Here is a 27,389-nt window from a genome sequence, read left to right on the forward strand (position 1 = left end):
TTTCACATGTCTTATATCTATAGCACTAATATTAATTTTGTTTTTAAAATAAATCAAGTATAAGTTAGACTTTTAAAGCGTTTGCTCGTTGAGATTGTTATTTTTATTCGGTTATTATATGTTTTATAAATGGTTATATATTAGGGGTGTACCAGATTGGGAATTTGGCCAAGAACTGGATTTTCCAGAGTTGGTGATAAAATATATAAAAACCTATAATATATATATATATATATATATATATATATATATATATATATATATATATATATATATATATATATATATATATATATATATATATATATATATATATATAACCTATAATATATATTTCGTTAACTTGATTGTTGTTTCATTTAAATCTATGTTGTTTTTATTTTTTCTTTTAATTTAATTTATTATAAGTTTTAACTTGCATAATATTTATATTTAAAATTATTTCTTTGTTTTCTGTTTTTCGATTTAGGTTAAAGTTGAAATATTTACTGTATTAGGCATCCTATACTTTATAGTTATTTAAAATTTAAGTAACATTTAAAATGATTATATTCTCAAAGGTGGGTAACAGCTTTGATGAAAAAAGAGCTAGTTTGTTGCTCGAAACCGGATCGCAACTGTTTTTGCACTACAATATTCCTAAACTTCTAGAAATCCTAACATAATTGATTACTGCTAATTAAATTACATTTTGTTTGTTAAGAATTTTGTATTTTTTACCTAGGTTTACCTATAGTTCTTAATTGCTCTGTAAGACAATGCTTTTTTTACAAAATCTATGTCACATTTTTTAAAAAAAAGGTAAAAAATAAATTCCGGCATTTTGCCCTGAAATATTGTAAATACGACCTGAACCAGAATGATCTAAAAGTCACAAATTTTGGCCTCCATATAAAATATAAAAGTGTTGACCTACATAAAAATTAATTGCAAAAAGGAAAACCCAAACATAATGTTTATAACTCGAGATAAAGTAATTTAAAAGAGCTTTTTTGTTTGACATCATTTATTAACTACAAAAGCGTATATCACACCAGTATTTATATTGAAAAAAAATCAAGATCCTGAACTTACCTTTGAGAAAAAGAAATTTTAAAATTATTTATTAAAAAGTTTTTTGCTTATGTTTTGATAAATACTTTGATTTGGAATGTTTAAATAATATGAAACTTTTTTTTTTTAAGGATTATTTAAAAAGAACTTATAAATCACATAATTATTTGATTATTTCACATAAAAATCTAGTTTAATTTAATTTATCAACTCTATTTAAGTAAGCATTAAAATACTGTTCTTTTATGTAGAAGAATGTCTGCCAAAAAATATTTTTTTCAAGCATATGAGATATTCTTAAATATACAAAAAGCGTTTTTATTCCCGGATTTTTCCAGAAATGTCTTCAAAATATTTTTCCACGTTTTTTTCCGGATATTATTAGGAAAAAATTTTCCGGATATTTTAAATGTGACCAGGATAATCTATGTGCAAGAGAGGAAGAAAGTTTTATTTAATTTATAAACATTTTGAATAGTTAAATTTTTTTTTCCAAAGGTGTCATTGTTTTTTGTTTCTTGAAAACAGTTTCAAAAGCAGAAACACTGTGTAATATATTATAGTGTAAACCTATTTAATTCGTAATAGTATTAAATATGTTTACACTAAAATGCATTACACTATATCAGCTATATTTTACTATAACTTTAACTTTTAATTATAACTTTAACTTATGCTATTTTAAATCCCGGCCAAACAAAAATATTATAAGATAATATTTAAATATAAGAGATTTTATGTAAAAAAAATAACAATTATGAACTGTATAAAAAATACAGTAATGTACTAACACAACCCCCCTTTACCGCAAAATGGATGCCAGGGATAGAGAAGAAAAGGAGGGGGGAGGGGGGCTCAAAACAAATTTTTTTTTTTATTAGATTTTTCAAGCTACCTGACATGAATATCTTTTTATTAATAGGTATTGCATTATATCTTTCAATGTTATCCAATTCACAAGGGATGACAGATGACAGTCATAAAAAAATTATCAGAAGGTTTTTGCAATCATCTTTAAACCATTGTCATCAAAAAAAAATTAGTTTTCTATGTGGAGATTCAGGTGAGAAAAAGGTATTTATTATTTATGATTATTAATTGCTAATTAGCATACACCCACTTTGACATTAGTTTATGGCATACATTGCTTGGTATATATACATCACTTGATAAGGCTTGCTTCTTGATTTGCAAACGTGCTTTAACACTAATGTATTAGACTGTAATAAAAAAAGGTTTAACATTAAGTTATAAATTTTTGTTAAACTTTTTTAAAAACAATTATTTTTGTTTAATTTTCAAGGTTGCTTAGCACTGTCAACTGTACTATTAATGAATAGTGACCCTGAATTAAGCAAGCAAAGCCTGTTCCAACTTTTATCTTTGTCAGATTTACTATCTAATGATAACATACCTGATGAGTTACTGTATGGAAAAGCTGGTTATCTTTTTGCATTACTGTTTGTATACCAAAGTTATAAGCATTTGATACCTTTACAGTTGATTCAAAAGGTGAGTAAAAATTGTATGATGGTAAATATAAATGTTCACTTATACAACTATGTTTATCATGAATAAAAAAGAAATAATTTTCCAGTATTTTCATAAAAATAAATTTTTTAGGATTTTCATAAAGTTTAAAAGTTATCAATGCATAATTCATGGGGCATAATGAAATATCACAATTGTGCAGGCACCTTAACAGTTATAAAAGCCATATTTATATAGCAAAACAATTACTACTAGAGCTATTTTTTGAAAAAAAAGTGAAAGTCATATATTAATATGCAAGTCTAGTTAAATTTCATTTGTAATAAAGTAAATTAACATAAATTAGTTATAATTACATAAATAAGTTTGAGTTTCAATATTAAGTATTTAATTCCTTGAATTACACTTTTTCAAAATTAAAATTTGAAAACGTTTTTTAAAATTTTAATTTTTTAAATTTTTTTAAAATTTTTGAAAAAAATAAAATTGTTTTAGCATTGAAGTTAATGAAGTGTGGCACCAGGCACTTCTATGCTGAAGATATTTGTTGTATCCAAGTGACTATTTATGTTGTTTGGCTAATGGTTTTAGGCTTGTCTGGTAAAAAATGTTCTTGAAAGTATTTGTTGACAATGCATTTACAGTTTTGGACGGTAAAGCATTCTAATCATTTACGACATGGGTTGGGAAATAATGGAATCATTCAGCACAGTTTGACACATTCTGCTTTTCCAGGATTGCGGCCATGTAGATTGTAGTCTGAGTACAGATGCTGTTTTTTTTGTAGAGTGAACAAGTCAGCTTTTTTGAAAACATGTATTTTTTTACTTTCGTATAAGATCTCGAGATCTCAGAGTGGTTATTTCAAGAATGTTAAGTCTCTTTTTGTAAGAAAGATGTTTGAGCTCAATAATGACTTGAGTTGTTCAGCGATAGATTTAGTTGAGTCTTTTTATATTGCATTTGAGATCAGGTGATCATGCTTGAATAGCAAATTTTAAGTGTGGTCTAACATAAGTAGTGAGTATATATTTTGAATTTTTTTTACTTTAATCTATTTTGCCAACACATTTTTTTAATGAGATCTTTGAATTATGGATCATCAAGTTAAAGAATCATTAAATCTTGGATTATGAAATCATGGATTACTAAATCTTCAAAAAATGCGAGTGATCATGGGCTCATTGAATTAGAAATCATCAAACCCCAGATCTTCAAAAATCTAATTACTGGATCCTCAAATCATGAGTCTTTCAATCACGACTCATTAAATCATGGAACCATCAAATCATGGGGTCATTATATTATAAGATTTTTAAATCATGGGATTATCAAATTGAAGGATTTACAGGCCAAGTAACAAATTAGACCTTACTTTTAGTAATTTATAGTTTCTTGTTCATTATTTAATTTTTGTCAGTTAATTTAATTTTTAGGTTGTTAATCATTTATTTGAAGATGGTATTGCAAACATTGCTTCAACACATGTGTTGTGTCTATCTTATACTTGGCATAATAAGCATTATGTTGGTGCTGCACATGGATATATTGGAATTCTATATATTTTGTTGCAGGTTTCTCATGCTTATAATTTGTATTTATATATAAAGAGGGAGTAGTTTATTTAGAAATTAGATAAAATTTATTCTGTTTTTAATTATTTGGTTTCGGTTTAAATAAAAGATTCATATTTAAAATTTAATAAAATGTTTATAATGCTGTTTTTATTTTAATTATTTTATAAAGTATTTAGATAAAAAATATTTTTGTGTGTGTTTTTAAATTTAGAATTTGATTAAAATGTTTGTTTTTTTGTTTTTATTTTCACTACTTTATTTAGAATATTAAATATTAACTTTGTTTCACAATTTTATAAAATAATTTTATTTTATTTAGATTATAAAAGATTGTTCTTTTTGCCGCTTTATTTACTTGAGTAGCTAATAAAATCTGAGTCAGCAAAAAATTGCCGACTTCAGACACTGTTAAATCGGCAGTTGGGTTGGTTCATATATACATATATATACAATGCTCAGTTGTATATACATACAACTGAGCGTTGTATATATGTTTATATATGAATGTGTGTGTGTGTGTGTATATATATATATATATATATATATATATATATATATATATATATATATATATATATATATATATATATATATATATATATATATATATATATACATATGTATATATATACAGTATATATATATATATATATATACATAAATATATATATATATATATATACATATATATATATACTGTATATATATTTATATATGCAGTATATATATATATATATATATATATATATATATATATATATATATATATATATATATATATATATATAAACAGTCCCTGGCCAAATTATTAGACGCACTAAAAATTTTTATGAAAAATGGAAATTATCTTGTGATACCATACAGGAATTATGTATTTACCAGGTGCAATATATGTTTTTTGCTTATCCATTTGATTATCTATATTATATTACAAATAAAACATTATTATGAAAGAACAATATGTATTAATTGACTTTTTAAAGAAAACAGACATAAATATACTTAAATGTCAATATTTTGTTGAGCTTTAGCCGCTAGAAGAGCTTTAATTCTGCGCGGCATGCTGTCAATGCAGGACTGTACCGTCTCCTGCATTTGAGGATGATGATTCCAGATGTAAATTATTCTTTCTATGAGTTAAGGTTTGTTTGTAATGACATTTTTAGCCACTTCTCTTTTCATCAACTCCGAAATGTTTTCTATGGGGTTTAGATCTGGGCTATTACCTGGCCAATCCAACAGAGGAATATTTTGCTCTGCCAAAAAAGCTTTGACAGATCGAGCTGTATGGCAGGGAGCTCCATCTTGCATAAAAGTGAATGGTTCCCCATTTGGAAACCATTCTTGGAGCTGCATAATCAACCAATTTTGCAAGGCATTTTTGTTCTGGTCTTGCTTCATCATACCATTTACCACGTACAGACGTACAGTGCTTTTGCTGTTGATGACTGACCAAATCATCACTTTTGTAGGGTGCTTCACAGTCTGAACAACACAGTCAGGATGAAATTTTTCTCTGTGACGATGATGCACAAACTGAGCTTTGTACTGCAAAATTTTAAATGTGCTTTCATCACTGAAGCAGACTTGTCAAAAAGGGCAACAAAAAAACACTAAACATTTGTGCTGGTCTTCTGTCATCATAGAAAAAGGTTAAATGCATTATTTGTGAAAAAATTGTAAAGAAATTGTAACAACTTACCGACCTCCAGAAGTCCAGATCTTTATCACGGAACTGTTTGGCCCATGTCAGACGCTTTGCTTTTATTGCAGGTGTTAACTTGGGCTTCCTGGCGAACGCGACTGGAGCAGCTTTTGACTTGTACGCGTTAATGTAATAATTGACTCACACTGTAATACCATATATGGAAAATACATACAAACACGAATTGTATAATAAATTTCCTACATAAAAATCCATCACATCCATGTTTAAATGTGAATGTACTGCATATAAACTGGTATAATGCGATAAATTCTTAAAAAACTCGAGTGCGTCTAAATTTGGCCAGGGAATGTATGTATATATATGTAAATATATATATATATATATATATATAAATATATATATATATATATATATATAAATATATATATATATATATATATAAATATATATATATATATATATATTATATATATATATATATATATATATATATATATATATATATATATATATATATATATATATATATATATATATATATATATATATATATATATATATATATATATATATATATATATATATATATATATATAATTAGGGGTATGACTAAAAAGCACATTTCATTTTTTCGGAAATGGCATAGCGACAAAAGATGAACTTACTTTTATTAACTTAAAATAATAATACTTTTTTCCAAATCGAAAAAAAACTCCCCCTCCAGTGCAGATGAAAATTTGGTCCCAGCTGTCTAAAAATGCAAAAAATTCAAGCTTTTGCATTTATAGTAGGGGCAGGGTCACTTAACAAAATTTCAAAAATACCATGAGTGTATTTTTGTAGCTTGATCTATCTACTTTTAGATTATGTTTTGTTTTTTGGTAAAAATGATGGGAAGAGTTGATCTTGACAATTTGCAATCATATGTATATTTGAGAGGTTGGGGGAAGGGGCTTTTTAATTTTTTTTTTCATGTCCTTAAATATACGACAATTTTGTAATTGTACATTTTTTATTTAAAGAAAGACTATTTTATGGTTTTTATCTAAGATTTTTTATCAGTTGTTTTAAATTTTAAACAATGATAAGCTACGGCCATTAAAAAAAGTTTCAATGAGGTCTAGACTAGAAATCACGCTCTGCACTGTAATGTAGAACAAAAAGACCAGTGACAAATTTTAAATTTTTTTTTTATAATCTGGAAATAACTATATAATATATAGCGATATATCATATAGCACATAGCCGCAATCAGTTCCAGTTTGATGAACTGCTTTTCAGTCTGTCTAAAGTAATGTCATTTTTAACAAATCAAAGCAAAATCAGTTTTCAGGTACAAAAAATCTTTAATTGTTATATAACTTGCAGATGTTTCTGTTTGAGCTAATTCAAGAGCTAATTTATGTAATTACTTTACAGATAATGAATAAAAATAGGAACAATATACTCTTTAAATTTTCTAAAAGGCTGGAGATACTGTCTATCTTATTATCTCCATTGTCGCAAGTATAAAAAACATTTTATTGTCTCCTCAAATTTTTTAATGACTAACCTTTGTTTCTTAATGGACTCTTTAAATTTTTTTGTTACTTCACTTTCTATTTTGCAAAATATTTTTCGCGCAACATTTTTTGAACATGCAATTCTTTCTGATCATTGAGAAAATTTACATCTTCTTGTCTACTTTTTAAAACTTGTGTTTTATCTTTCGAGATGATGAGTTTTTTTATTTTTCATTAAATAAATCTTCCTCTTTTAAAACCACATTTTTGCCTTTATGGTTTTGTGTTTGTTTAAATTCTTTCCATTCCTTTTTAAGTCAACATTATAGTCTCTAAATGGCATATCAAAAGTAAAAGAATTCATTTCAACTAAAAACATTTATATATTAATATTTTTATCATAAAAACACATTACTATATTATTAAGTCAATTTAAATTTGGACTGAATTGTAAATTTATAAGCATTTTACTATAATAAAGTAAACATCTTATACGTTAGTCAATATTTTCTTTACCTAATAAAGGACACATGGTAAATTTTTTTACCATGAGACCTCCTATTTCAATACATTAAGGCATAAAAAAATAGACATGAAGCTTTATTAATTGTAGAAATGCTTGGAAAATTAACACAGGATAACCTCTGTAATACAGTTTTCTTAATAAGCAAGTGTTATTGGCTATGTATTGTGTGTAATGTGTTATATATAATTTCAATTCTTTTTCCAACATGAAAAACTTCAGATTGAGATATTTTGTTTTAACAATTGCTTGTTGACATTTTTTTTTATTACTAAAAAATTTCACAAAATTTATTTTTGACTCCTCCCCTTCTTCTCCTCTCTCCTCCCACTCTCAACAGCCCATTGAAACGTTTAGAAACAAAAGAAGACGGAAAAGCAAACTTAATGGCCATAGCTCATCATTGTTTAAAAAAAAAATTAAAAAGCCCCTTCCCCCAACCTCTCAAATATACATATAATTGCAAATTGTCAAGATCAACTCTTCCCATCATTTTTACCAAAAAACAAAACAATCTATAAGTAGATAGATCAAGCTACAAAACTAACTCTTATGGTATTTTTGAAATTCTGTTAAGTAACCCTGCCCCTACTATAAATGCAAAAGCTTGAATTTTTTGCATTTTTAGACAGCTGGGACCAAATTTTCATCTGCACTGGTGGGTAGGGTGCATCAAATGCCCCGTACTTTCAAAAATTAATCTGTCCCTATTCTTAAAACTTTCAATTGGTTCTCACAAAACACTCTGTTAAATTTTTTCAAAATTAAATGAGATTTAGAGGGGCCACCTCAAGTCTGAAACTTGCAACAATACCCTAAACAGAAGAAAAAAAAGTTTTTCAAATGTATGTCATTATGGGTCTCAAAAGAAGCAAAATTTTATATAAATTTCAAAAATAAATATCATTTTTTGTTAAAATTGCCTTATAAAAAATTTTTGACAACAACCATTAAAAATAATTTTATTTTATTATTTTTTGTAAAAAATAATAATTTTTATGTAATAAAATTTAAAATAATAATTCTTGTGTAAAATTTTTATTATTGTTTTTTTTTAAAATAATAATTCTTGTGTAAAATTTTTATTATTGTAAAATTTTTATTAAATTTTTGAAATTTATATAAAATTTCGCTTCTTTTGAGACCCAACATGACATACATTTGAAAAACTTTTTTTTCTTCTGTTTAGGGTATCGTTGCAAGTTTCAGACTTGAGGTGGCCCCTCTAAATCTCATTCAATTTTGAAAAAATTTAACAGAGTGTTTTGTGAGAACCAATTGAAAGTTTTAAGAATAGGGACAGATCAATTTTCGAAAGTACGGGGCATTTGATGCACCCTACTGGTGGGGGATTTTTTTTCAATTTGGAAAAAAGTATTATTTCAAGTTAATACAAATAAAAGTTCATCTTTTGCCGCTATGCCGTTTCCAAAAAAATAAAATGTATTTTTTAGTTATACCCCTAATATGTATAAATATATATATAAATATATATATATATATATATTTTTTTGTTATTTCACTTCCCCAAGGCCCAGAAGGCCACTACAGATGAGGAGGCTACTTAATTATGGTTATAACCCTCTCTCAACTCTATAACTCCGAAATACGAACCTTGACGAACAAGGCCGCTGCGCGGAGAAACAAGTTGAGCGCGGTACTACCAGGGACGTGGTGGGGATCGAACTCGGAACCTCTCGCTTATGAAGCGAGCGCTTTACCACTACACCACTACCGCATATATATATATATATATATATATATATATATATATATATATATATATATATATATATATATATATATATATATATATATGTATATATATATATATATATATATACATATTTATATTTATACATAAATACAGGTCTTATTAAGAGGTTACACTGTTCCCATTTTATATACAAAATGGCAATTTACCTAGGTGTTTAGCCATTTACGTTACACCAAAACTTTTTTCAATGCTGTTATTTAAACAGTGTTTGTAGTTTATGCAGAAAACATTGAGCAGTAATTAGTTGAAAAAACATTTTCACCGCAATTCTGAAAAAAAATTTTTTTTAATAAAAAAACAGTTGAATAATTTTTTTCTACTTTCGGATTTAAAAAATTTACTATTTATTATTTAAATTAAATTTATTATTAAATTTTATTGAAATTAAATTTATTTTATTAAATTAAATTTTAATTTTTAAAGAAATTTAAAAAGCTTTCAAATTTAATTTTCAAATCAATCAATTTCAAATCAAGTTTCAAATCAATCAATTTTGTTTATTCCACTACAAAAGTGCTAATATACAAAGATGCTTAATGCTAACTGTATATAAATGCATTGCATTTATATACAGTATTTATATACAATATTATATACAGTGTTTATATACAGTAACTGTATATAAATGCATAGCATTGAATAAACCATAATCAAGCCTATAGACAAAATTATTTTATTAATATCATCATTAAAGTTTTTATTTTTTTTAGATAAAAATTTTTATTAGAAGAATTTTATTTTTAATTTTCAAGGTAAAGTTGCTACTTCCTTCCTGCATTAGCAGTGAACAATTAAAAACCATTGCTCTTTGTTTGGATCAGTTGTTGGAGCTTCGTTTTACTTCTGGAAATATTTGTTCATCTATTGGTAACACAACTGACAAGTTAGTTCACTGGTGTCATGGAGCACCAGGAGCTGTACATCTTTATGCTTTAGCTTACAAAGTGAGAAGTTGTTTTCATAATTTTAATGGTTTAATAGTTATTATTTCTTTGATTTGTTGTATTATTTGGCTGGTAACCTTAGTAACCTTGGTTCTTAACCCATTTTAAAAAAAAACTGTATTCATAGATTTTAAATTGTTAAATTATAAATTTATTTTATATTATAAGTATAATTGAGTTTTAATATGAAATGTTACTATACAAAGAATTGTCAATAAATTACGCGCAATGTTTTTGATTGTTTTTGGTAAAACTCTTCACCCTCCTCCTCCCCCTCCTTCCCTTCCTTCTTCCACCCCCCCCTCCCTCCTCCACCCCACTTTGTAACAACATTATAATTCTTTAATAATAAGTCCTGTACCAGTTTATTACAAAACCACTAAACTTCCTTCCCCCCTCCCTCCTTTCCTAGAATGTGACCTAATTTATGGGCAACCTCTAAGTAGTAATAAATTATAATAATAAAAATTGTTATTAATAACATTATACCTTAACAATAAGGTTATACACCTTATTGTTAAGGTATAATGTTATTAATAACAATTTTGATTATTATAATTTATATATATATTGCAAATTTAGATTTACAATGACAATAAATATTTAAGTGCAGCGCATAGATTTGCTGAAGTAATATGGTCTCGTGGACTTCTTTGTAAAGGTTATGGTTTGTGTCATGGAGTTGCTGGAAATGGTTATGCCTTTTTATGCATGTTCCAGTTGACAAATGATTCTTCTTACCTTTGGAAGGCTGTTAAGGTTCTAATTTAAAATAATTATTCATTTAATTTAATCTGTTAAAAAATGTTTATTAATAATTATTGTAATAATGAGTATAAGCATGAGCATAAACACTGGAAATTATCATTATCTAAATTGTCATTATCTATTATTTTTTTTAAAATTAGCAAGTTTGACTGATGATATGCAAGAATTAAAAGATTAGAATTTTTATTTCCTATATTAACTCAATGTAACAAAAATATTTTATTTTAGATTTTAGGGATTATAATAGGAATAGAGTTTGTCCAAGTTTGTTCCTCTCGATTTAATTTACCTTTAATTCACTTGATTTAACTTGCCATAAATACAATTTACAATTTTGATTTACGAAAAATTTTCAAAACTTTAATGGTTTTTATTGAATTTTAAAACTTTTATGTTGATAAAGGATTTAATGTTTTTAAATTCTTTATTAATCTTGAGTAAGAATATTGTTAATGGAATCCTCAATTTTTATATAGGTATGCCTACTGTAGATATCATAGAGCAAGGGTTAGCAACCTATTTGAAGTAGAGAGCCATTTTTCCTTTAATATTTTTTTGAAAAATTACTGAGAGCCGCAAATATTCGAGCGTGAAAAACTAAAGTTATCAAAAACTTATATGATATTTAATAATATTAAAATGTCTTTTTTAAATGTCTTTGAGTTTAAATAATATTTGAATTCACTTTTTTTTACGTATATAAATAAATAACTAAAGCTAACAATTTAATAAAATAGTACAAAAAGATTGGCAAGATTTTGTGAGTGAAATGATTCACAGATTTGTTTAATCATAAATGGAGGTCTTTAGTTTTAGACAACTTTCCACGCTAATATTTATTTAGTATTTTAAATTAATTACTTTGCTATTATAATAAATGGATGTGTCAAATTTTACAATGCATTACAAAGCAAATTTTTTGCTTTCTGAGCTCTGTAAAACAATTGGCAAAAAAAACCTTTTATTTTTTCGATAGCAGCAAAAAAAACAACCATATTTTAATAACAATGCTTTTTAAATGGAAGAAATGAATTAAATATTGATTACTAATATCTTATAATAGGATAGATATTTGATCCTTGTCCTTGCAATATCTTATTGAGATTGCTAAGATCAGCTGTCATAACCCTAGCAAAATAAAATTTTTGTAATCAATTGCTATTGCTAAACTCTGGGTATTCAAAAGCTTTTGATGACAAAAACTATTTTAGTATCAGTACAGAAGCCAAACCATTTAAGAACCCCCCCCCCCCTGGGTAAACAACAGACATTTTTAAATGTCTGTTGTTTACCCAGGGGGTAAATTAATGGATTTTTAAATTATTTTATAACTAAAGCTTAAAAAGAATCATATCAAATTATATGGAAGGTCAAAATGACCAATACTGAAAAAATATTGTTTTTTTTCTGTAATATTATTCTTATATCCAATCAGATGAGGAGATTTTTTCCTTATTTAATATAATTATATATCATCAAAAAAGAATATATTGCAAGAATATTCTGTAACATATTTATATAACAGAATATTTTGCGAAATCCTAATAGTCTTTCTATCTTTGTTTATTCAAGATTCTAATTTCTTTGAGCTTTATTACTGGGTTTTTTTTATGTCTAGTTTAAAGTGTCAATCTTAATTTTGGGTTTAAATCTTTTAGGTATAATATAGGATAAATTTGATGAAGGGTGATGTAGGGTGATGTAGCAACTTATATCATTTTAAGTCTTTTTTAATTTTTTAGTTTGCTGAATGGTGTCTTGACTATGGTGTTCATGGTTGTCGCACTCCTGATCATCCGTTCTCACTTTTTGAAGGTGTGCAAAATTAATTATCTGATATTAAATTTTTTATCAAAAAGTTAATTTAATTAATAATTAAAAATTTTTTTTAAAATTTAATTAAATATAACAAATACCGTAAAATCGCCTAAGTTTCACCATGTAACTTTGGTCATTTATGAAAAAATATTAAAAAAGCATGCAAAACTCAAATTTTACAAACTTTTTTTTCTCAAATAATATTTCTAATTAGTTTGTAAATATGAATCTATAAAAAAAAAATAATGCTTATATGCAACCTGCTGAAATAATTATTTAGCAAAACAACAATTTGAAAAAATGCATACTATTAAAATCTAAAATAAGCAAATAATTAAAAAAAATTATCAAATTTAATCTTATATTATTAAGAATCACCAAATTAATTATATTTACAAAAAAAAAAAATTATTAATTTTTGAAAATTAATAATTTAATACCATATACCATGGTGTGTTAATTAAAAATTAACACACCATGGTATCTTATTTGAATAAAAAATTTATTCATAATTTCAAAATTAACTAATGGTTCTTTGAGTTCTAATAAATATCAAGCTTGTGACATTTTTTTTGGAGATAAAATTACAGCTCAACGACAATTATGAATGTGTTGCGAATCCTGTGACGATTGGTTGTGTGGATATTGCTGTTCTACTATGGTTAACGATGTGTGCAAGAATTGCCAATAAACATACAAAACTAATTTAAAGCAAAGTAGTGTTTTTTTGTTAATTGAAAAAATCTATTTAAATTAATTGAAAAATATATTTTTAGTTTTATAAACCAGTGACGTAGCAAATATGATAATAGCCAAAGTAATAAAATAGTTAACTAATTACAATAAAAATTTAAAATACTACTACTTATATTTAAAAAAGCCTTTTATTATGGGCTTCTTCTAGTTTTCTTTGGTGCCTCAAAAGACTTATTTTTTGAGCCCCAGGCGACGCCCTCCTTAGTTACCGGAATTATCTGAATTTATATCATAATTTTACAATAAAACAACATTTTAAAATTAATTTTCATTATTTGTGACATTAAGTTTGTGATACATTATTAGTATTTGTATAGCGACTGAACTTATGAGATGATATTGAAAGTTCGGTTAAAGTAGACGTTTTTATTTTAAATTAAATATTGAGTACTAGTTTTTATTTTTCATTTTTTTATTTTTACAATATCAACTTTTTATTTTTGCATGATAAATGTTTAAAGTTTAAGTGACCGAACTTAGGCGATTTTATGGTATATCTATATATAAATATATAAACATCTTGGCCTAATTAGTCCCGCAGAATACTTCATTGATGGCTACATACTGAAATAGCCATCTACAACCCCTTTAGTGCATATATTGACTGGGTTTGGAAAGTTTTATCTATGATATAAAGGACTTTTATAACAGAAAAAATTTTTTTTTCTTTTTTTTTTTCCTCTAACTGTTGGAAGTCAGAATTTTAAACTTAATGTATTCAAGTGTTAAAAAATGGCCGGCTATAGTGACAGGCCGAGTAAACATACGGTTAAAAAAAAAACTGTATTCAAGTATTTTTAAATAAATTTCAAATTAATAATTTGTAATAGGGCTCATTCTAGAAAAAGAACATGGTCTTTTAATTTGATATGTGATGAGTTAAATTTATATACATTAAATTTGCTTTCTTTTTAGAGCTAAATAAATAGATGTTAGGAATATGTTTTTCAAGTGTTGTGTGACTGGATGCAGAAGTAACTATAATGTTGCAAAGTCTGTGAAAGTTTTTCCATTTTCCTTCCAATTAAAAAAAAAGTAGATGAATGATATGAATGTATAAATGCTACGCCTCGAGATAATATTCCAGATAGCCCAAATACTTTATTTGTGAAGATAATTAGCCTAAAGACTCTAAAAAAGTTTAATTGGCCCTAATGACAAAGAAAAAGACCAAAACATTTACCATCTGTATTTTCTTGTGTAAATCCAAGTCAAATTCCAACTCACCGCCAGCAAGTCTAACCATTAAATCATTGCCATCTTTAAGAAGTACTGTGCCTGATAAAAGAAGCTTTTATGAAAGTGGGTATCACTTTCATAAAAGTGATACCCACTTTTATAAAAGTATTTCATCCTTCGAAGATTTGTGTAATAAAATAATGTCTCAAACTAAAAATACTTTTTTTATGTTAAAAAAGTATTTTCAACCAAAGATACTTCTCATCCTTCTTAAAGAAGAGAGCAGTAAAAAACTAGTATATATATAAGGGTGTATATATATATATATATATATATATATATATATATATATATATATATATATATATATATATATATATATTATATATATATATATATATATATATATATATATATATATACCCTTATCTCGTAGTCGAAAGAGACTTTTATGGTAAAAAAAAGTCTCTTTCGACAACAATTTCATGACTTCGACAATTAAGCGACATTTTATTGTTGTCGAAAAGTTAAAGCAATTAGGTTAATGCGGAAGTACATTAATTTTTTCTTTTTTTAAAAAACCACAATAATAATGACTAAAAAGATTTTTTAATTAATAATGTTTTTGTTTTCTTTTTATTAAAATATATATTTAAACCATGCACATAGTAATAACTATGTAATGCAATAAACTCATTTTGGGAATCATTTGAGAGGTAATGTAGTTGCAGTCTTAGAAAAGGAAAACATCAATAATTCTTCACAAAATTTGGTACCATTTTTAGAATCCCTTTTAATTGATGATTCAATAAAATTATAAATAGCGCTTTGCATTGAAAGATGGCGTTCTAATTCACTCCATGCTAGATAACATTCTCTATGCCCATTACTCTTTTCAAGATCTGGAATCTTGTTACATAACTTCTGCCAATTAGAACTTGTTTGACAGCCTTCAGCTGTAGTTTATGCAGATTTAGAAGCAATACCTTAGCTTGGAATATACATTATTCTAAAAAAACCGGCAAGGAAAATAATATAAAGAAGCCTTATGCTTGCTCCATACAAGTCAGTCTCGAGTACACCGTTCTGCATTAATGTTTCTAAACTTTAATATACCTTCTAGAAGTTTTTGATTATTATCATCTTTTGTCAAATTTAAAGCAAAGATAATATGACCTCTGGTAACAAAATTATTTATTTCTTATTGAGAAAAAAAATTCTGCTGTGATGAATCCAATGTCAAGTTTTGTACTTTGTTAGTGAAATGATTCACTACTTAACTTGTAGTTAAGTATTCAACTATGTAGCACCAGATCCAGGTTCTGAATCAATATCTATGTCAATCATATTTGTAAAAGGCTCCTTTTTTTTTCACTTTTTTTTTCGCTGCTATTTCATTTTTGCGATGGCTATTTTGTTCATGAATGTCATTTTCGTTTTTCTCTTTTTCCAAATTAACATCAGTATTTGTTTCCAATTAAATTTGTTGTTATTTTATACCTAATTATAAGAGTGTCTGTATTCCTTTTCTTTCATTGTATATGTGTTTCTTTTTTCTTTTTTGTGCTCCCGATTTATGCATTTGGATATTTCTTGTACGCAAAATCTTAAAAAGATTGAGTCGATAAATTTAAAAGAATATAAAATATTATTTTTCTATAATAAATTAAAAAAAAAAATTTCTTTTTTTTTTAACTTGCATTAACCAACAGAGGATTAAAAAAATTTAACAAAGTAAGAAATTGTTGAAAAAAAAAGACAATTCAAAAAGATTGAAAATGAAATAATTTAATTTTGCGTATTAAATCGAAAAATCATTGTTAATAACATTATTTAAAATTTAAGATGTTCAAGAAATATATAAACTAAAGAAAAGAATTATAAAAAGTAAGAGTTATATTTATTTTATTCATTTTACATTCTTTTTTAAATTAATACGATTTAACATTGCTTTAGCGAGTTAGCATAGCATAAGCGAAGACTGACCAATGACCAATGAAAAACATATAACCAATGAAAGCTTTATAATTGTGGTGTATTGTCTTACTTTCTATTAGTATCTTACCACTACATCGCATTTATAAAGCCGCATTTACTAAACCCTTATGGGCCCTGGTGTGCCACACCAACTGCGCCCCCTCTCATAGGGCCTCGTTTTGACTTAGAGTTTAATCACTAATGTTTTATTTAAAATTAGCAATAGTTCGTTTGCCAAATTGTTTGGTGTTCAGCAAAATATTATAGTTGAAATATTATGGTGTTTGGCCAAAAACCGGATTCGGCGCATCCCTAATACATATATATATATATATATATATATATATATATATATATATATATATATATATATATATATATATATATATATATATATATATATATATATATATATATATATATATATATATATATATATATATAGGCAATTCCGTGAGAGTGGCAGTTGTAACATTTGACACTCTTAAAGCTATTAAAAATGAACTGAAAAAGACAAATGACTTGAAATTTTCCAGAAATGTGAAATGCTATCATATAATTTAGCACGTAAAAGTTACAGCATTAAAATCTTCAACTTTTTTCAAAAATTAACTCTACATTGTGTGACAGTTGTAACGCTTACTTTTTACTACTTCTTAACAAAACAACTTTGCCAGACTTAATGCAGCAAAAGGCATTGTAAAAAAAAATCATTTGGTCTGCGTATTTCGCACACCAAATGATTTTTTAGTGATGGTAATGATGTTATTATATGGTGATTTTCATAGTTTTATTTGAAGTTTTATAAGCATTTTTATGTTTTTTGTTGTTGTGACCGTCGTAACTGTGACGATCGTAATGAAAAATCCAATGCTTAAAAACAGCAAATCAAATAACACAATCAATGATTTAAGAAAAAAAGTATAAATGATTATTAACAAATATGTATATTATGTTAATAAAAATGCAATATAACATTTTGTTAAAGTTCTTAATTATGGGTATACGATACGATTTTTAACACTACACAACAAGACTGTAAATAAGAGTCAAAACACGTTTACACAACCTTTACAACTTTAAAATCATGCTATGGTATGATAAAATGATTTTTTTAAATAACTTTTTTGCTTAAAAGTATTTTTCAATAGTTAAAAAAAAAGAGTTTCGGAGTTTAGTATGGGTTTTCATAATTTTTTTACTTTTTTTTTTTTTTCCTCTTTCTTGCGGATTGCCCATATATATATTTTGTTACAAATCTTTTCTGAAATAAAAACTTTTTTTGAAGTATTTAGATTATATATATATACAGGGTACAGAAAAAGTTCCCGTTCAGAAGTATAATTTAAAAAAATTATCTGTATGGTGTTTTCTTTCAACATATAGTGTGTTTTTAGTATTCTTTTGTATTCCTTTGTATTCTCTTAGTTTTTTTTTACTTTTGCTGTTTTTGCTGTTTATATTTTTGTACGGGAACTTTTTGCGTATATATATATATATATATATATATATATATATATATATATATATATATATATATATATATATATATATATATATATATATATATATATATATAATAGGCGATTCTGCACAAGAGAAGGAAAAAAAAGTTATGAAGGCACATACTAACCTTAATGAACTCTTATTTTTAACTATTTAGGAATACTTTTAAGCAAAAAAGTTATAAAAATTTTTTTTTATCATAAAATCATTTTATCATGGATTTTAAGTTGAAAGGATTATATATAAACAATGATAAACAAACATTTTTTTGACATTTATATATAGTCCTGTTGTGATGTGTTAAAAAATGTTTCAGTGCTGTGTTTTTAAATAGCTATTACTTCTTAGTTTGAGTTGAAGGCATTATTAAACATTATGCTGAATTTTTATTTACAAAATTGTACTCCAACTAGGTTTAAATATATATATATATATATATATATATATATATATATATATATATATATATATATATATATATATATATATATATATATATATATATATATATATATATATATATATATATATATATATATATATATATATATATATATATATATATATATATATATATATATATATATATATATATATATATATATATATATATATATATATATATATATATATATATATATATATATATATATATATATATATATATATATATATATATATATATATATATATATATATATATATATATATATATATATATATATATATATATATATATATATATATATATATATATATATATATATATATATATATATATATATATATATATATATATATATATATATATATATATATATATATATATATATATATATATATATATATATATATATATATATATATATATATATATATATATATATATATATATATATATATATATATATATATATATATATATATATATATATATATATATATATATATATATATATATATATATATATATATATATATATATATATATATATATATATATATATATATATAATATATATATATATATATATATATTATATATATATATAAATATATATATATATATATAATATATTATATATATATATATATATATATATATATATATATATATATATATATATATATATATATATATATATATATATATATATATATATATATATATATATATATATATATATATATATATATATATATATATATATATATATATATATATATATATATATATATATATATATATATATATATATATATATATATATATATATATAATATATATATATATATATATATATATATATATATATATATATATATATATATATATATATATATATATATATATATATATATATATATATATATATATATATATATATATATATATATATATATATATATATATATATATATATATATATATATATATATATATATATATATATATATATATATATATATATATATAGAACCCTTAGATGTTGTCCGAAAGTTTTTTCCATATTTTGTTGACAAAAAGTAAAAATTAAAATGCAAGACCGGAATTTTTTTTTTTTAATAATGATAGACTGCCTGCCCCAACCAAACCCTCAGTCGATGTAGCAGCACTCCCTTGCGGGTCAGGCTATTTGTCAGTCGATGTAGCAGCACTCCCTTGCAAGTCAGGCTATTTGTCAGTCGATGTAGCAGCACTCCCTTGCGAGTCAGGCTATAAGATAGTCGATGTAGCAACACTCGGCGCATAATTTACAGTAATAAAAATAAAAATAAAAACATTTAATTAAAAAAAATAAAAATAAAAAAATTTTATTCAAAAAAATTAAAATAAAAACATTGTTTATATTGTTAAAAACATTCAAAATGTTTTAAAAACATTCAGAATGTTTTTAAAAACATTCTGGTCAATTAAATTTGCGTTTCTGTGGTTTTTTTAAAAAACAATTAATTTGTAATTAAATTAATGGTTTTTACTTTCGTCCAACACGGAAATGTTGGATGAAAAGTTAAAAGTAATTAAAAGTGACGTATATGTTGGCGTAAGAATCACTTTTTTCCTTCCGCTCTTCCCAAAGCCAACAAACTATAGATCTATATATATATATATATATATATATATATATATATATATATATATATATATATATATATATATATATATATATATATATATATATATATATATATATATACTTATCATATTTATATATACATTTATCATATATATAGTGTTATAGTTTATAGTTTGCTCTGCAATGCTTTTGTTCATTCAATTTTGCGGTTTTTTATTTATAAAATTTTGTAATTTTTTTTTACCATAACTGAACATAAATCACAAAGAAAGGTGCAATATTTCATAACATTTTTTAAATGCCTAAATCAGATCCTAAAAGATCAAGAGCTTATAGGAAAAATCAATGGAAAAAGAAAGAAAGAGAAGTTATCAAAGGAGGCAGTTATAACACAAAGAAAAAACAAGGGAAAAAAACAAGCAACTTGTTATAACTCCAATAAAAGATATTAAGCAAAAATCATTTCTGAAATAATTATTTTTTTTAACCTATGTTAAAACAGGGAGCAATAAGGGCATTAACCATTAAAAATTTAGTAAGGCAATAAAGTATAAACATAGCAGCCTTTATTTGCCTATCATTAGCCTATTCCAAATTAAACGAACTCAGTATCAAAATGCCATAACTAAGAACATTGATGTTATAAAGTGCATTTTTTAAACATAATTTGTATGGTTTTTATAATCTTTTTTTTTTTTTTGGTCCATTGATTGTTGTTTTATTTGATGTTTCTTAATATTAGAATTTTCAATACGACTGTCACAGTTATGATCCTCACAACAAATAGCGTAAAAATACTTATAAAACTTCGAGAAAAAACTATAAAACTCAGCATATAATAATATGTGCTAAATGCATACAACAAATGATTTTTTTAACATGCTATTCACTGCATTAAATCTGACAGTTATTTTGTTCAGAAGTTGTGAAAAGTAAATGTTACAATCGTTAGGCTACATAGACTCAATTTTTGAAAAAAGTCAAAGACTTTAATGCTGTAACTTTTTCATATTAAATCATATGATAGCATTTCACATTTCTGGAAAGTTTTAAGTCATTTCCATTTTGGTTCATTTTTAATAGCTTAAAGAGCGTTAAATGTTACAACTGCTATAGTGCATATAGATCAGCAATTCCTCACTCATTTTGCTTTTCTTTAGAAGAAAAAAAAAAAAAAAGAAGAATAATTAAAGAAAAGATTGCTACCCCAACCTAAACCCTCAGTCAATACAGCGCCACTCCTTTGTGGCAGCAAACTATAAGGTAGTCAATGTATGTACTGAAGCTCCCAGAAGCTTATTATTATTGTATAGTTTAGATAACATGTCTATGAAATTAGATGTGTTATCTAAACACACACACACAAATATATATATATATACACATATATATGTGCAAAAAAAAAAGCTATAAGGCGACTGTTGTGTTAAGGGAACTATTTGTTGTCACCTTAACACCTTAACATTTCTGATTCAATTTTAAAGGCTTTTCACTTGCGCATAAAAATTATAATTTTCTTAGCTTTAGGTAAATAATTAAAAAATTTTTTTTTGCATCAAACTAAATATTTTTTTGTGAGATTTGGAAAATGCAGTTCTTAGAGTGTTTAGTGTATTAAACCTTTATATGTATTTGTTATTGTTTTTATGATTAAAAACAATAATTTAGGAGTTAGTTGACTATAATTTATCTTGAATTAAATTGAAACATTCCTCAAATTGTGTAAGGGTTTTGTAGACAAAAAAAAAAAAGCAGCAGGAGTGCTCAAAAGTATGGTCTGGCAACCACAGTCACAAGACTTGAACCCGATTGACTTAGGAGAGGAATAAGGTTGTAACATCTACAAAATCTGTTCAAGTTCCAAAGAACAATTTTAGACAGGTTTAGAAGACATAAGGAACAACATCAGCATGTAAAAGTATAAAAATTAATTGCCTGTATGCCTAAACTAATTCAAAAATTTTTTTAATGAAAAGGGCGTTTCTTTGACAAAAAAAAACTGTTTAATGTTTTTTATGTTTGTTTGAAGGTTGTTTTATAAAAGGTTATAACTGTTTCTAAGTAGAACACATTGATATTATCCAGTGCTCGAAGTGGAGAAAAAAAAGTAACAAGATGGTATTCGGTAATTTAAAAATACCATCCCGCCTAACCATTGTTATATATAGAGATATATAAAAAGGTGGCGGGATGGTTTTCTCTTCATGTTCAATGCTGTTTAGATTTAATGGTAAATTTGGGTGGAAATATGGCTGATATTTCATTGTCTCAATCAAAACTTAAAAGAATTCTATTTGGGAAAGTTCACAACAATATAAGCAAATTGTTAAATTGCTCTCAGTAAAGCTATTTTACGCAAAATAGAAGAAATCACAGAAGATAAAAAATCTAAAAAAGAAAGATTTACATTCTTCGTAATTATGTAAGGAAGTAAAGCTCTTAATCAAAACATTTTCTCCTGAGGAAATTACAAAGAACTATTGAAAGTGGCTCTTATGTATGTATATCTTGAAAGAATTTTTCACATTTAAGCCCCACAGTGCGTGTCTCATGCATGTTTTATGTCCAAGGCTACCTATTATCTCAAGATTCAGATATTGAGTGTGCATATCATACTTATGATATGACATATAAAAAAAAACAAGTGCTGGTAATGCTAGATTTCAATATTTTGTTCTGTCTAATTTTTAAAACCTCTTTACCTTACACCCTACCTTTTTTACCTTACACCCTACCTTTTTTACCTTACACCCTACCTTTTTGAGCTATAAAAGTCGATTGTCAAGTGGCAAAATATAGAGAATACATGTTGAACATATTGTTCAGCATATTAAACAGTTTTAAATGGAATTGATGCCGTGATGCTTTCAATGGAATCAAATTCATAATACCTTGGTGAAACCTTGGTTCCTCTTTCTCTTTGAGACTAAGATATTTTTGTAACAGAAAGATATGATGTTGTGAAAATGGTCCTGAACTGTTTAGGAATTCAGAGAAATCAAACTTGATGAAGGCTCCTAATTTTAAACTAGAAAAACCACTTTTCTAGTTTAAAATTAGGAGCCTTCATATTTGGATTAAAATTAGGAGGATTCATATTTGGTTTGTTAAATCTCACAGAACTGAATGATAAACTTTGGTTAAACACCTTGGCACCACCATGGGATGGTGGTGATCTACAATGTTCCAGTATATTCGCTAAGAATCTTTTTAACTTAAAAGAATAATAAAAAAGAAAGTTATTAAGTTATTAAGGTTAGTGTTAGGGTCAAGTTACATCTAAAGATCAAAGATTAAAAAAGTTTAAAAAATGTTTAGATTAAAAAGAATTAAAAAATTGAAAAAGATTAAAGATAAAAGATTATTTTTTTTTTGATCAAAGATTAGAATATTTTTTTCTGCATCTTCTTTGTTCTGCATCTGGAAACTGTTAAATAAAAAATTAAAAACATTTTTTATATGCCATGTAATTCAAACATTTTTCATATGCCTTGTAAAATAAAAAATAATTTTTAATGTCAAATAATAAAATAAACTTGTAAAATATAAAGGTGATTTAAGTGTGTCAATTCCATAAAAAAAATCTGCCCAAACTCTTGATGTATGTATTGAAGCTCCTTCATGGCTATTTCAGTATGGTCATTTATGGTGTTTTATGCAATAATGTATTAATTAATGTTTTATTTTTAATTGTGGCATAAAGTATGTTACTATTTCATGTATTTTACTGTTTTGGGTTTAAAATTTTGGCTAAGGAGTAAACTTTGTCACAGATGGATAGTTTATATAAATCCTCCCAGAACTGCATGTATTTTTGACAACACTCATAGATCAAATCACAGGTTTAGAGCAAAAAGCTTGTAACTGACATTTTTTTAAAACCCTGTTTTCTCTGTTTTGCAAAAATTTCAGTTACAACTTTTTTGCTCTGAGCCCCTGAAATATTATTAAACAGTTAAAAATAAATTTTTATCCTTAATAATAATAGATATATTTAATACTTAATATAATGGTATTTTAATATAAAAAATTTTATTTTTAACTCATGAATTAGTTTTGTTTTTTATTTAGGTTTGGCTGGTACTCTTTATTTTCTTTTGGATGTTTTAACACCTTACCAAGCAAAATTTCCAGCTTTTCAGTTGCTGTCATATAAGTAGTTTATCTAATATGGTTGACATTGATGGACACCGATTGATCCATGTTCTTGATAAACCTAAACACCGACATATCTTTACACCATACACCGTCTTATTTATTTTCTTATGGGTTACATATAAAAACAAAAATTGTTATATTAAATATATCTGAATTTAGAAACATTCACATTTTAGTTATTGTATATATAAAAATGTATATTTTTAAATATTTTTATGGAAGCACTTAAATTGATTAAGTCACATATGTCATTAATTTGATTGTAATATATATATATATATATATATATATATATATATATATATATGTATATATATATATATATGTATATATATATATATATATATATATATATATATATATATATATTTATATAAATATATATATATATATATGTGTATATAACAATGTATATAGACCCATGTTTTTAATAAACCCAATTAATTTATATATTTATATAAATATATATCTACTATAGCGTATATAAATATTATTTGCAGTAGTGGTGTAGTGGTAGAGTGCCCACCTCATAATCAAGAAGTTCCGAGTTTGATTTCTACCATGTCCTTAGTAGCACTGCGCTCATCTTGATTCTCTGTGCAGTGGTCTCGTTTGTCAAGGTTTGGAATTTGGAGTTATAGAGTTGAGAGAGGGTTGTAACAACAACTAAAGTAGCCTTCTCAACTCTAGCGGCCTTCTCTTTTTGTGTTAATTCATCTCCCTTGGGGATATTAATTAACAATAAAAAAAATATAGATATACATTTGCTGACTTTTTCTTGCTTAATTAAAACCATAAGCTTTTTTTGGAAAAAGAAGAAGAAAAAAAAGAAGAATTAAAAAATCAATTGCTGCTCTATCTCAAACCCTTATAAAACTATAAAAGTCAATGTAGCAATGTCACTCCATTGCAAGTTTATAAATATATATATATATATACAATCTTGGAATTAGGGTCAGCATTCGGCAATACCACTCTAACTGTCGACCTAAAAGTGTTTAAGATCGGCAAAAAAATGCCAACCTCATTTCGATGTTTTATGGTAAGACCTTTGTATCAAATTTTTTTTGCCGACCTGATGCTAACCTCTAAAAGTTTTAGGTCGGCAAATTATTGCCAATCTCAATTTTCCTAATTCCAAGGGTTGTATATATATAAAATTCAATTCACAAAATTTAGTTGAACTTTTACAAACTCCTTATATATTTTTAAAATGCTTTGTTTGTTTTCTTTCAGAAAATTATAAAACATGCCAAAAGAAAGAGTTCAAAAGAAAACAAGGGTACACACACAAGTTAAAACAGAAGGTTAAATCTATTATTTAATCAAGAAATTTTTTTTTATTAAAATGTACAAATTTAATCCAAAAAAATGATAAACAACTACTCTCATTCATTCATTCATTTGTTCATTCATAGAATATTTTTATACAAAGGATTTGATTATAGAAGAAAATATTAATTAAAGAAAATAAGTAAAAAAAAATTAATTGAGTTTAAATAGTTAAAAAAAGATAAAAATTAAAAGATGACTTAAATTAAAAGATGATTATAGAAATGATAAAGAATGAAAAACAATAGTACTAACAGGGAAAAAATTAAGATGAAAATTAAAAAAATCAAATAATGAAAATAGGAATGAATTTAAAAAAGTTGAGATTTAAAACCTTTTTTTAATCTGCACATTATTTGAATTAAAAAAATATGACATTTAATTTTTAAAATTTATTCCTTTTAGATTATTTCAAATAAGTTTTTTCCATGTAAGGCCAGATATAAGATTAATAATGGTTCAGGAGTCATATATTCGTGAGCATAATAGAGTGAGACAACTGCAATCAGCTTTGATTTTTTTTTTGAAAAAGAAATGATTTTTAACTTAAACAATGATCTGTTTTATAAAATATTTTCTTAATTGCAGTTTTGGTTTTTTATATATAGTATATTATGTAATGTAGTATATATAACAGTATCAACATACTATGCAACTCATCTTATTTTGCACATATTTTAGAATTGATATGCCAAATCTAATAAATAAATCTAATAATGCCAAGTAATACAATAGTAAAATAATAATAATAATTAATATCAAAAAAAGACTATTTTGAAAAAAATTAAATTTTTCAATTTTTTATTTAAGATGATTTTTTTTCATTATTTTTTCTAAGAATACAATAATTAAACTGCAAACACTTTGACTTTTTTTTTTCTTCTATATAATATTATAAATGAATTATTTAAAATAAATATAATAAAAATAATTGAAATTTTTTATAAACTTTTTTCTGGAAATTATTGTAATCATGGCTTGCTGATGACTTACTGACAGATGACCGATTTTAACATGCGTAAATGTCTTACCATTTACAGTTTCTCAATTATTAAGAGATTTGTTTATATAGTTTTTCATTATTATAGTATAATTTTTAAAAATTTTTAATAAAGAATGTGTTATAGGATTAATGTATGTTTTAATTAATTTAAAGGTCCGAAAAATTATGAATAAAGATTAAAACTGAAATAGTGTCAAAAATGGAATTTTGATTCTAGGTTGAAATAAAAGTTGGAATTTTTGTGGCAGATTTTATATTGCAATCGGAGAAGACTAACA

The 27,389-nt window shown here is 24.8% G+C and overlaps 2 protein-coding genes across 2 annotated transcripts in view; both read left to right on the forward strand.

The window, feature by feature from the left end:
• Positions 1 to 25,014, forward strand: part of LOC100207773 (glutathione S-transferase LANCL1) — a 30,276-nt gene extending 5,262 nt beyond the window's left edge. The window contains exons 3-9 of the mRNA XM_065801319.1: positions 1,976 to 2,116; positions 2,357 to 2,565; positions 3,981 to 4,118; positions 10,345 to 10,536; positions 11,119 to 11,295; positions 13,047 to 13,119; positions 24,690 to 25,014. Coding sequence (XP_065657391.1) covers positions 1,976 to 2,116; positions 2,357 to 2,565; positions 3,981 to 4,118; positions 10,345 to 10,536; positions 11,119 to 11,295; positions 13,047 to 13,119; positions 24,690 to 24,778 — 1,019 coding nt within the window. The 3' untranslated portion in view covers positions 24,779 to 25,014. The remainder of the gene's footprint in view (positions 1 to 1,975; positions 2,117 to 2,356; positions 2,566 to 3,980; positions 4,119 to 10,344; positions 10,537 to 11,118; positions 11,296 to 13,046; positions 13,120 to 24,689) is intronic.
• A 924-nt stretch (positions 25,015 to 25,938) lies between these two features.
• Positions 25,939 to 27,389, forward strand: part of LOC100204197 (probable dimethyladenosine transferase) — a 28,880-nt gene continuing 27,429 nt past the window's right edge. The window contains 1 exon segment of the mRNA XM_065801320.1: positions 25,939 to 26,083. Within this exon segment, the coding sequence (XP_065657392.1) occupies positions 26,026 to 26,083 (58 nt within the window). The 5' untranslated portion in view covers positions 25,939 to 26,025.

The sequence above is a fragment of the Hydra vulgaris genome, chromosome 07 (genome assembly GCF_038396675.1).
Source record: "Hydra vulgaris chromosome 07, alternate assembly HydraT2T_AEP".
NCBI lineage: Eukaryota > Metazoa > Cnidaria > Hydrozoa > Anthoathecata > Hydridae > Hydra > Hydra vulgaris.